General features: G+C 58.3%; 4 protein-coding genes across 4 annotated transcripts in view; 1 reads left to right on the forward strand and 3 right to left on the reverse strand.

The window, feature by feature from the left end:
• Positions 1 to 1,295: 1,295 nt before the first annotated feature.
• Positions 1,296 to 4,106, reverse strand: VDAG_00009 (uncharacterized protein; the record flags this gene model as incomplete). The annotated part of the gene is made up of 1 exon (XM_009651386.1): positions 1,296 to 4,106. One exon carries the CDS (start codon positions 4,104 to 4,106, stop codon positions 1,296 to 1,298), a length of 2,811 nt encoding a protein of 936 aa, XP_009649681.1.
• A 3,309-nt stretch (positions 4,107 to 7,415) lies between these two features.
• Positions 7,416 to 7,973, reverse strand: VDAG_00010 (uncharacterized protein; the record flags this gene model as incomplete). Its single annotated transcript, XM_009651387.1, has 1 exon — positions 7,416 to 7,973. The coding sequence occupies one exon, from the start codon at positions 7,971 to 7,973 to the stop codon at positions 7,416 to 7,418; it is 558 nt and encodes a 185-aa protein (XP_009649682.1).
• Positions 7,974 to 8,612: 639 nt separating this feature from the next.
• Positions 8,613 to 10,303, reverse strand: VDAG_00011 (dimethyladenosine transferase; the record flags this gene model as incomplete). Its single annotated transcript, XM_009651388.1, has 7 exons — positions 8,613 to 8,972; positions 9,041 to 9,115; positions 9,190 to 9,318; positions 9,378 to 9,420; positions 9,477 to 9,649; positions 9,870 to 10,007; positions 10,208 to 10,303. 7 exons carry the CDS (start codon positions 10,301 to 10,303, stop codon positions 8,613 to 8,615), a joined length of 1,014 nt encoding a protein of 337 aa, XP_009649683.1.
• A 513-nt stretch (positions 10,304 to 10,816) lies between these two features.
• Positions 10,817 to 11,296, forward strand: part of VDAG_00012 (pre-mRNA-splicing factor prp1) — a gene marked incomplete at its 5' end in the record, with an annotated part of 3,198 nt that continues 2,718 nt past the window's right edge. Inside the window, one exon of the mRNA XM_009651389.1 lies at positions 10,817 to 11,279. Coding sequence (XP_009649684.1) covers positions 10,817 to 11,279 — 463 coding nt within the window. The remainder of the gene's footprint in view (positions 11,280 to 11,296) is intronic.

Below are 11,296 nucleotides of genomic sequence, written 5' to 3' on the forward strand. Positions count from 1 at the left end.
CGCAGAGCCGCGCCTCGGGCGAGGCCATACCGGAGTAACGGCGCTTGGCGTGCGCGCATGCCGCGCAAGGTCTGATGCCATTTTTGTTACATAGATCCGATCGGCACAACGTTTTTCTCTTCTTCATGACCGACGGTGTTGACGAAATCACAGACTTCGTCCTTCAGCAGGATCTGGGCGGGGAACATGACTGCTTTGATTTTGATTTTTTTTATTAAAACTAAACTAGTTCTCTCGCTCATGTGCATTTTGCATGTGCGAGTTTTCATGTTGGACATGTTTCCTGGGAAATGCATCTGACGGGCGAGCAAAGGCTATGATCGAGCGCAGGGCTAAGGGGAGGGGGTTTCAAGAGATGATGACTGGGCGAGATTTGGCAGCGTTTCCTTCGGTCCTCCCTGTGTCCCTGGGGGGGTAGTAGTCGTCAAGGTAGAGGAGGTTGTGGCGGTTCGCCCCGACGTCAGATGCGCATGGCTTGACGATCCGTCATGTAGACATACATGTACCGAGTTCCGTTCTGTATACTCGTTAGGTATGAATGATATCGACGCTGTTACGAGACTTTATCAATCCGACCCACTATGCGCTGGCGATGATACTGTGCGTATTGTCACATGTGAAGAAGCGTGCGAGGAACTCTCAGATTGGTCAACTGCCAAGGTGGCAAGCATCTCCATTTCCTCCCTGACCCTAATGCGCGGTCGTCTATCCTTCTACCTTGTCCCTAGATACACGGGAAAGCCACCACCGACATCAAACACCGGACATCCGGATCTCCTCTGCGACCCCGGCTCAGGAATAGCAAGCAGCCACGTGGGCCCTCCAATCGCCCCGCCTCTTTCAAGCTGGGTTTTTTTTTGTCGTAAAAAGTCGTTAAAATTACAGTTTGACCTAGTTGCCCTTTTTGTCCGTCTATGGATCGCGAAACGCAAGTATGAAAAAGGGGAAAGAAAATCCTCGTCAGAGGCGCTTGTGTATAAGTCAGAAAGATAGGCCATGCCTACCCAGTAACAACAGGTCAAGAATCTTGTAGCGTCAACAGCGGCGCCTGTCATTGTGGCTTGCCAATGAAAAAGAAAAACGAAACGTCGGAAGAGAAACCTTGGGGAGGAACTCCGAGACAACGAAACGCTGCAAACGTTTCTTGCCTCTGGGGTTGTTACTGGTCAGATGAGACCCGCTAAACGCCTGCTTTTGCAATGGGTATGCCGTGCTATGCAACGCTCAATATACAGAAACAGTATGAGTAGGATGACAAATGAAATGGGTTGAAGAGCTACTCGGTCGATGAGCGCTCAGGCTGGGAGATCCCCGTCAACTGGTAGCGTCGAGTTGAAAGAAGGATCGTTGGCCGAGTTTGGCTTGACGGTAGCTCGACCGGAAATCGGCGCGCTCCTCACACGTTGGCTTAGGGGAAGGCTATAGCGAACAACGCCCTTGATCACAAGATCAAACTCGTCTTGGATAATGCGGCTCCAGCGTTCGGAGCCGCCTGCGGAATGGTTGCCGGGTAGGCTGAGCCGCATTTCGCCAGTGGAGGAAGACATGCCTTTGTTGAAGAACGAGCCCTCAAATGACAGAGGGCTATCGAACTCGGTAATCGTACCGAGGCGCATGTTTGGTGCGTCGTCAGGCAGGTCATCAGGGGGGTCGTCTTTGACGTGAATGTCAGAGTCGGTTCCATCCCCCATTTCAGGGCCATGAGGCCACTTCCACCAGTCGCTGTCAGAGCCTGCGTGGGGCGACTTGGCAAAGACCTCGATGTTTGCTTGGTCGACCGACACGACGACAATGTTTGGGTTATGTGCTTTGACCGTCAAGTCAAACATCAGCTCTGGGTCGCTAGCCACCACATTTTTAATGGATACGAGCTCAATGTCCATCAAGGGCTGTGACGTTGCGAACATGAAGCCAATAGCGCCGGTGATGACAAGCAAAAGCATCATGGTGATGACCAGGCACGCAGCAAAACGGTTCAGATACGAAGGCTGCTGTCGATACGATTGCGATTCGAGGTGTCGTAAACTGGCAGGGGTGCGTCGGCTTCGACCTCGCGCGGAGCGCATCGACGGCGACAAGAGTGGTGTCCTCTCATCATCGGCACCTGTAGTAGGATCGTCCAAGTCATACGATGGCCCCGAGACCAAGGTTCTCTTCCCGTTACCGGAAGGACCTCGCGAATGGTTGAGGAATCGAGGGCTCGGCGGACCCGATGATTGCCGAGACTGGACCCCGGAGAACTTGGACCGCGCTGCGTTCGGGAAGGGCGAGTCGTTGTCGAACAACGAGGTGTGCGTATTGCCTGGGTTTCGACCCCATCGACCAATGTGTGTGAGGTTGTGGTGGTGATGTCGTGCAGTCCCTCGGCCTGAGCCCGGGCCGGCGCTTCGTCCGCTACCCTTGCCATCATCTTCGCCCGCGGTCAGGTTCTCGCCGCCGCTACCGGCAAAGGAATTGACGAATTTCATGCCCTTCTTCATGATGACAGGGGGCGGGCCACCACCGTTCTCCAAAATGGAATGAATCGAGCGCATGGCGTTCCGGTCAGCCTGGCTGGCCATCGACGTGGCGCTCGGTGTGCGAGAGTGATAGCGGCGAGGCCTGTCGCCGGCATCTGGAGGATTAGAATCATAGACAAAGGTCTCTTCAGAGTCTGACGAGTCTGCCTCGTCAACCGCGCTGGCCACCTTGGCTTCAAAAATGTCGGCCTTGGAGGATCCTGAACGAGATTTAGTCAGTAGGGTGCTCATGTGGTACAGTCCCGCGCTGGGTGCTCGCGAGTTGGACGCAGTGGAATGTCGCGAACTGTGCTTGCCCTCGCCCCGCAGGCCTCGATCACGGCTGCTTGTGGGGGTCAGGACAGCGCCATACGACGCCGGCACTGTTGACGTCGCGTAATGGTGGCAGTGTCTGGGATAGGAATTCGGTAGAAGATGTTGTGTCTCACCAATGGCTGTGGTCACGGCCGGTTGCTTGCGGCTGACCTTCTTCTTGTCCTTCTTGGGCTTGATGGTTTCCGTGCTGGCCTTCGCCTTGAGAGTACCGCTGCTGCTCTCCATCTTTGAGGTCGGGGCCAGTGCCACCTGGGGGATCGATGACACTGTCTCGGTCTCCACGGTCATGGATTGACCCGAACCCTCACCGGCGACCTTTGTCTTTGACTGCTTGGCTGACATGGAAACAGTGCTAGGTTGGCGTGCGAGCGACGGAGGAGGGGCAGAGCTCTGGGACCGCCTGGAATCAGCCCGAATGGTACCATGGTCGTTGGCAATCTCCGAAACAGGTACAGCCGATCGGGCAGCCCTGATGGTAGGGTATTCGACGGTGCCCTCGCCCGACAGCTTTTCGTTGACCTGTTCCAAGGCGGCATTGATATAACCAGGCGAGTTCGGCTGGCTCACTTCCTGGACGGTTTCTAGCGTCGAGCTGTTGTTGCCCATGGCGGGAGTTCGTAACCCAGACTGCGAATCGTCTGTATCACTGTCTGGCATGTTCGACGCACCATCCATCGCCGAGGCCGGAGGTTGAGGGGAAGGGGTTGCACGCTGAACGCTGATTCTAGGAGGATCGGTGTCGATGCGGCGTGTTGTAGAGACGCTGGGTCTGTGGAGCTGCGGGGGAGGTGAGCGCAGCCGGGGGGAGACTGGCCAGCGAGGGCTGTCTCGTGGATATGACTGTTCTGTGATGATTGACGTCTTCTGTGGACCCGCAGATCTCGCGGTTAGGTCTGACGATACCGGTAACAGGGTTGGCGTTGTCGCGGCAGAGATTGTGTTGGAGCCGGGTGGTAGAATGGATTTGACGGATCGTGGGGTGCGAGCCGGACTTGTTTCTTGTTGGCTGTTTCTCCTGGACCTGGACACTGCTGTCGCCGAAGCTGAACGTGCCGCCGACGTGGACGCCTTGATGCGCGAGCGGGTGGGGGAGACGTCCCGCGAAGCCACGGGCGATTGGCTCAAGGAAGTACTGGCGGAGGATTGTTTTGATGGTTGGCTGTCTTCGCCTCCAGCGGCGGAGGAGAAGGACAGTTGGGAGGTTTCGGGCAGCATATTGCGTGGAGGGCCGGCAGTCAAGCTGCCGGTGGACGAGTTGGCTGACCTATCCATGGAGGGAAGGCTTGATGCAGACGAAAGAGACAACGCAGGATCGGACCCTTGATTGCATGCCAGGAGAGTGGGATGGGGAGTTCAACTAGATCGATGGTGATTGGAGGTAGGAGGGGTGTCTATCATCGCGATGGGATGACACGTCGCGGAGGAGGAGGGTTGCCCTTGAGGAGGGTAGCCCTTCGAGAGGGGCCTTTGGCGCGCAGGTTACGCTCGTCGAGTGTTTGTGTTTGTGTGTTTGTCTGCTGGGGGTTGTAGATGCCAGGATTGGAGACTGAAGTTTCAGTGAAGGTGACAGACAGTCGTAAGTAGCGGCTGAGGTAGAAGGGAAAAGACGGCGTGCGTGATAGTTGGGGGTTTGCGGTAAGTGGCGTGGAGGCCGGTCCAAGGTCAGGTGTCGTGGTGGGCGGCGTCGTGGTTCGGAGGGGGATGATGGTGAGGATGGAATGACACAATCGAGCGCCGACGTGAGGTTATGGATTGACGGACGTGGTAAGCCGGGTCAGTCGGGCTGGCTGCTGCTGTTGCTGTGGGCACAGAAGGGGGGGGGCCTAGGCGTGGACTGCAGGGCAACAGGCTGTCGTCTACCCAACCGGGGATGGTCTAGGTGCGATGGGGGGGCGTTGGGAGAAAAAAGAGCGGTGCACAGGAGGAGAACTGTGGGCAGCGCCGAGTGGGTTGAGAGAGAGGTTCGATCGATGGTGGATGATGTCGTTGGGGTCAGATGGGAAAAAGCTGGCCTAATAGGGAGGTACATGTAAGGTAGAGAGAGGTAAGGTAGGTAAGGTAGGTAAGGTAGGTACAAGTTCAGGACAGTGGGCGGGCACTATCAGTGAGGGCAGGTGGTAGTCAGGATAGTCAGGATAGGCAAGACAGGGCGGCGGGCTTCCTGGGCCCTGAGGGATGGGACAGAACGTGTCAAAGGTCAATCGGAATCGGGGGGTGGAAGGTCTAGCCTGTGCCTAGGTTCCCGGTAGGTCGTCATTGCCTTCCTTAGTGCGAGGGCAAGGTGGGAAAGTGGGCCGGAGGTGCGACACCTTACATGTACGCCTTCCCTCCTCAACAGCAGCAGCAGGGACGAGCCCGCCAAGGGACGGGCGGTCGGGGGCTCTCCAGAGGGATGTACCAGTGGAGGTACTCGCGTACCCGTTCTCTGGTCGCTCGAGGTAGCTCCTCCGGTATTTACCGCAGAAGAGGTACATGCCTCACACATGCAGCTACTTTTCGGCTGGCAGGTCCCCGCAGCGGACACACTTCTCCGCTGTGTTTCGCCTTGCACACTACCTGTACCTGAGAAGGACGCAGGACGCCGGAAGGGGGGGGAAGGGGGGTGGCAGGGGCGGGGGGCCTGGACGTACTTGGTATTCCAAGAAAGAACTCCTCGAAGCCAAGGGTGCTGCTGACCGTCCGTCTGTCATTCAAGCCATTTCCCATTGATGCTGTAGGTTTGATGATGATTTTGCATTTCTTCTTTTGCCGTCGCCCCATCATGTCACGAGAGAGCCTGAAAGAACCCCTGCGATGGGGGATGGAAGTGCACGTGACGACATTTTTCATGTTCCACAGGCTTTCCGTCTGCTTCCACCAGAAAGTTCTAGTAAAAGTGAAGGAGAGAAAGAAAAAAAAAGCTTGCCCCTCGGGCCTCACTCACCATCCTCGGCCTCGGGTCAGGCGCCCCTTTGCAACGACCCTTGCCCCTTGACGCCCCGTTGTCCGTCCGTCGTGTTCCTCTCTCCTGGCCGCTCGGAAGAATCCCGCCAAAGAATGCGGAGTCGTTCAATAGAGCCGGCACCCCAGAAGTGTATCGAAGGCAGCAAGGGTGGTGCGAACGTGTGCATGTACCGGGTACTGTGGTCGTCGACAACGATACTGCACAGATACATGACCTGCACGTGTATTGATGCAGCCCTCGGCGGTCACTCTGCTGTAGCCAGACGTGGCAGCAAAAGTACCCCTTCAGCCTTCACCGTCGCCTGTCTCCCTTTTTTCCCTCTTCCCTCTCTCCCCCCCCAAAGCCCCCCGTCCCCTTCTCCTCGCAGGCTTGCCTCGTCTACTCCACCCTCAGTGCCAGCCCGCCAGGCCTGCCTGTCTGTACGGCTGCCAGACTCCGCCGGGGACGCGCATTCATTCACACTTGGTGCCCTGTCTGTCCTGTCGGGGGCACACCTGGTGCCCCGTCGGGAGGGCATGAACCCGGTACCTGATTGTTGCGCGACTCAAGAAGAGACCAGTCTCCGCCTGGCAAGGTTCGCCATATGCCATCTACTAAGTGCCAGCGACGCGGTATGGACCCCTGGGCGAACAGCGAACCCCATCTTCACCCGTCCCAGCCGTCGTGTGCTGTCCGCCCACATCACCGCTAGTTTGCCGACCAGTGCATCCACGCCAGTGCATCCAGTGCATCCACGCCAGTGCATCCACGATCGGTTGTCTTGTCATCCAGGTCTTCCAGGCACTGAACGAATGATCATTGTGTCAGTAGTCGGGACCCAGACCAAAGTTGTGTGCGGGCGGATGCCAACCCCCATGCTTCTGCATACTCGAACACAGGTCACAAAGAAGGACATGTGGTCTGGCGATGGCCTACCAAACGGCACTGAGGTGACATTGAAGACATTTCTTGCTGACTTGCATGTCCCCTCTCCCCCACCGAAGAGCAACTTGCGAGGCCAGGCAGCGAGGCAAGGAGAAGGTTCTTTTTTGGAACAGCAGGCGGTGGGCAACGCAAGTGAACTCTTCAGCCTTCAGCCCGTCATGTCCGGTCGGCCCATGCTCAAGGCTCCGACCAGCGAGACAGAAGAGACTGGCTGCTGCTGCTGCTGCTGCTGCTGCTGCTGCTGCCACTGGCTTTCTCGCACATTGTCAAACGGCAGGGTCCTCGTCCGTGGAGAGAGACCTGAGACCCGACGTCACCGCCGCGCTGGCTGATTAAACATGATATAACGACCATCTCGCTTCGGCCGCACACTGGCATGGCACAGTACGGGCAGAACAGGTGGGCCGGGGACGAGCGGTGATAGCTGGGTGGTCATGCTGTGCGACAGGTTCGCCGAGCGGCCCTGTTCGCCCTCATGCCAAATTGGCACTTGCAGCTCATCTTCGGGTGACTGACTGACTGACCTGTGATCATGGCACTCACCAGACACAGACAAGGGCCCCCCGGAGAGTGAACCACGATTATTCGGCGTCCTGTCCCTTGTGTCAGTCACCCAAGCATCTGGGCCGAGGGACCCAACATGTGGCGCAGCGCCTCCCACACATTGCCGCTCGACGTTGACGAACGCCAGGCGACCACGTCGCCCGCGCCTCTCATCCCAAAGCCTCACCGATCACCATGGACTGGAACACCCAACGCACATGGCATCCTGACCGCCCCCCGGACCTTCCATGCTTGTAGCCCTCCTCTGCTTGCTCTCTGTGACGAACCTGCTGCTGCTGCCGCCGTCCCTTGTGACGTCCGATTCTGCCAGTCTTGCTGCCAGTCTTGCTGCCAGTCTTGCTGCCAGTCTTGCTGCCAGTCTTGCTGCCAGTCTTGCTGCCAGTCTTGCTGCCAGTCTTGCTGCCATTCCCCAGACTGTCACCACCACCCACTCGGCCAAGGCCATCCTGCCAACTGGCCAGCGAGCCCACCACCACCACCACCCCCGTCGGCTCATCCCATAGTGTTCCGGCCTTGCGCACGCGCGCTCGCGCTCCCGAAGCGGGCCCTTCCTTGATCATCTGCGCAGGAACCCGGCGTTGATTAGTGCTCATCCTGGGGGCACCAGCATTGATGCCTGCGCAGCAGAGGGACGTGGCCGTGCCGTTGGACAGCCGCAGGCGGGTGGCTCTGGTGCTGTGCTGGCGCGACTTGTTGATGGTGCTCATCGGTGGTGAGCACTTTTTTTAGGGGCTTCACCAATCACCCCAACCGTCCCTCATCTTCTCTTTCTCTGTCTCTCTGGTGGGGGTGCTCCCTGACCACCGACCGCACAACAGGGGGAAAGAGGACATGGCTGCCCGAGACCTTTTTTTCCGCACCCGTGGGGGCTGCTCGTCAAGGAAGAAGCAAGATGAGCGAGGGGTCCTTCCTCGTCCCAGCTTTGGGGGTCCATGTTCATTTGCGAGGGAATGAGAGGGACGGCAGCCTCAGCTTGTGATGTGTGCTTCGCTCGTTGGCTCGTTGGGTTGGTTTTTCATCGAACCATGACCAGGGTCAGGATAATGACGATAACGCGTCATCAAGTCATGCTGGGGGAATCTATTGTGCCTCGAGGGCCGTTCCTCGACGGAAAAGGGGCAAGAAAACCCCGTGGGCCAATCGAACCTACTATTCAGAGGTATCTCTCTCTCTCTCTCTCTCTTTCTCTCTTTCTCTCTCTCTCCCTCTCTCTCCCTTTTTTTTCTCTCAAGTACCAGAACGCCCAAACACCCCTGCCCAAGGAAAATAGCAACTGTGACCTCTCCGCCTGCCCATGCTCCAGTCGTGTTGTTTCTTCTTCTCGCGTGTAGTACGGCGTAGAATGCTCATGCAAAGTGAATGCCCTCCGAGTTGAGCGCGTGCAGGAGCTTCAAAAAGTCCGTCTCGTCGCACTGCCGCGCGCGCTTCTCCAGCAGCTCCGTCTTGTCGAGCGCGCTCTCAATCTTGTGGCGGACGAGGGCCGCGACCTTTGTCTTCTTGCGCTTGCTCTTCGTCTTCTCCGCCTCGGCCGGCTTGAGGGCGGCGAAGAAGTCGGTCGCGCCGTCGTCGTCCTGCTCCTGCTCGGGGGCCTCGTCGTCGAGGTCCATCTCCTCGTCGGCCGCGTCGTCCCCCGCCTCCTCCCCCTCCTCCTCCACCAGCGAGTCGTCGAGGGGCACGTTGTTCATGGCGGCCCAGACGCGGTAGTTCTGGCGATCACGTTAGCGTTGGGAACGTTGTCGCGTGGGGCGCCGCGCGCGCCCGAGGCCCGACGTACCTTTTCCAGCATGGAGAGCACCTCCTTCGTCCCTAGCCAGCTCGCGCGCATGGTCCTGTTCTTGCGGTTGAAGCACTGGAATGGCCCAGTCAGTTCGTGTCTTCGTACAGGCGAGACGGGTACAGGCGAGACGACAGGGTTGTGCTTACGATCCGGAGCAGGCCGTCAAACTCCTCAAAGGCAATGCTGGGACGCTCGCTGCCCTGCTTCGGCACGATGCGGACGACGCACGAGTCGACTTGAGGGGGGGGCCTGAAGTTCGCCTTGGACACTTTCATCTGCGCCAGTTAGCATGCAGGGTCGGCAAAGGGCTTGTCCATGCGAGAGGAGGACGTACGACATTGGAGCACGTCGCCCAAAAGTTGGCATTGACACTCAATCTGCGTGACTTGGTGAGCTTTGGTGCTTGTGTGAACGGCGTGTGGTGGGTGCTCACCGGCCGTAGAGCTTGTCGCCCGGCTTGGCCACCAGCCGCTGTCCGAACTCGAGCTGGAACATGAGAATGGCCTGCCTTGGCGGCTTGGGCATGGCCAGCATCTTGAAGACCAAGGGCGAAGAGATCTGGTATGGTGTGTTGGAGATGAGCACGTCAAAGGGCACCCAGTCGACCTGGCGGATCGAGCGTCAGTGAATCTGCCCATCGTATCTTGGCCTTGCGCCATGCAGGGGAGGGGCTCCCAGCAGAGACGGAGCAAGAGACTGACCTTGATCGCATCGCCCAGCATGACCTCCAACTTTCGCTGCTCCGGTGTGCCTTGTACACGCTGCACGCAGAGTCAGCGCCGCCCATACTTGTCCCATCGTGCCCAGCTACGGGTAGGGCACCGACCTTTGTCACTTCGGCCGCCATCCTCGGGTCGAACTCGATGGCGATCAACTTTTTCGCATTCTCCAATATCCTGACCGTCAGGTTACCGGTACCGGGTCCGATTTCGAGGACCGTGTCTGTAGGCTTGAGGTCGGCTTTCTGTAGTTCGTCCGGCATCGTCAGCCCAGTGTCCCGCGAGAAGCAGAGAGAAGTCGAGGATACGTACGGCGACGATGGCGTCTGCGACACCGGGGTTCTTGAGGATATGTTGACCGACGTTCGTCTGGGAGAGAGAGAGAGGGAGGAGAGTCAGCGCGGTTCGAGCGGTTCGAGCGGTCCGTGAGTGGAGGTGGTAGTACGTTAAACTTGAAGACATTGTTCGACTTTTGCGGTTTGGCGTACGGCGAGGAGCCTGCCGCGCTGCTGTTGCGCTTGCCGCCCTGTGCCTTTCCCATGGTGACAGGGTTGGATGTTCTTGGATGTTCAGTGCCAGTGCCTGATTTCGGAGCGCTTTCGACGGTCTCCTGGTGAGGGGTCAAGAATCGCAAGCAAGCCGGGGAGGTCTTGTAGTCGGTGTCGGTCGCGATGCTGGAATCTCGCCGTCGAAATAATTTGTCGGTGATGGCGGGGCAGTTCTGCAGCCGTTCAAGAATAAAAGTGGAGAGCGAGCGAGCGAGGAAAGCGTGCAGGGATCCGCCACCTACAACTTTAGTGCACCTTCAGCCTTGCGCCAAAAGCTCCCTCTGCAGACAGACAGACAGCCCTCCCAAGGCAGTGACTCTCGAGCGAGAGAGATCATCCCTCATCCTCTCCCACCCCAACAACGCCCTGTATTCGAGTAGGAGTTGCAAGAGAAAAAAAAAAAAAAAAACTCTTTCTTTCCTGAATCTTTCTTTTCTGAATCTTTCTTTCCTGAATCTTTCTTTCCTGAATCTTTCTTCCTGAACAACCTCTCCAAAGCCGGCACCATGGCCAGTCGGCGCGACTTCCTCAGCCAACCGGCGCCCGAGAACTACATTGCTGGCATCGGCCGTGGCGCGACAGGCTTCACGACACGATCCGATCTGGGCCCGGCACGCGAGGGACCCAGCGAGGACCAGATCAAGGAGGCCGTGGCCAAGCGTGCGGCGCAGCTCGGCATCGGCGGCGACGGCAAAAAGGGCGACGACAAGGACGACGACAAGGGCGGCGACGACGACCGGTTCAAGGACCCCGACAACGAGGTCGGCCTCTTCGCCGGCGGGCTCTACGACAAGGACGACGAGGAGGCCGACAGGATATGGCAGGAGGTCGACGACAGATGGGCAGGCGGCGGCAGAAGCAGCGGGGGCGCGCGAGCTGTCCAAGAAGAGTACGAGCGCAACAACCCGAAATCTCCAGCAGTTGCGACCGGACCTCGGCGCGGCCCTGGGCCTATCACGGACGACGAGGGTGCGAGCCTGCCCGAG

The sequence above is a fragment of the Verticillium dahliae genome, genomic scaffold, assembly GCF_000150675.1.
Source record: "Verticillium dahliae VdLs.17 supercont1.1 genomic scaffold, whole genome shotgun sequence".
In the NCBI taxonomy this organism is placed as follows: Eukaryota; Fungi; Ascomycota; class Sordariomycetes; order Glomerellales; family Plectosphaerellaceae; genus Verticillium; species Verticillium dahliae.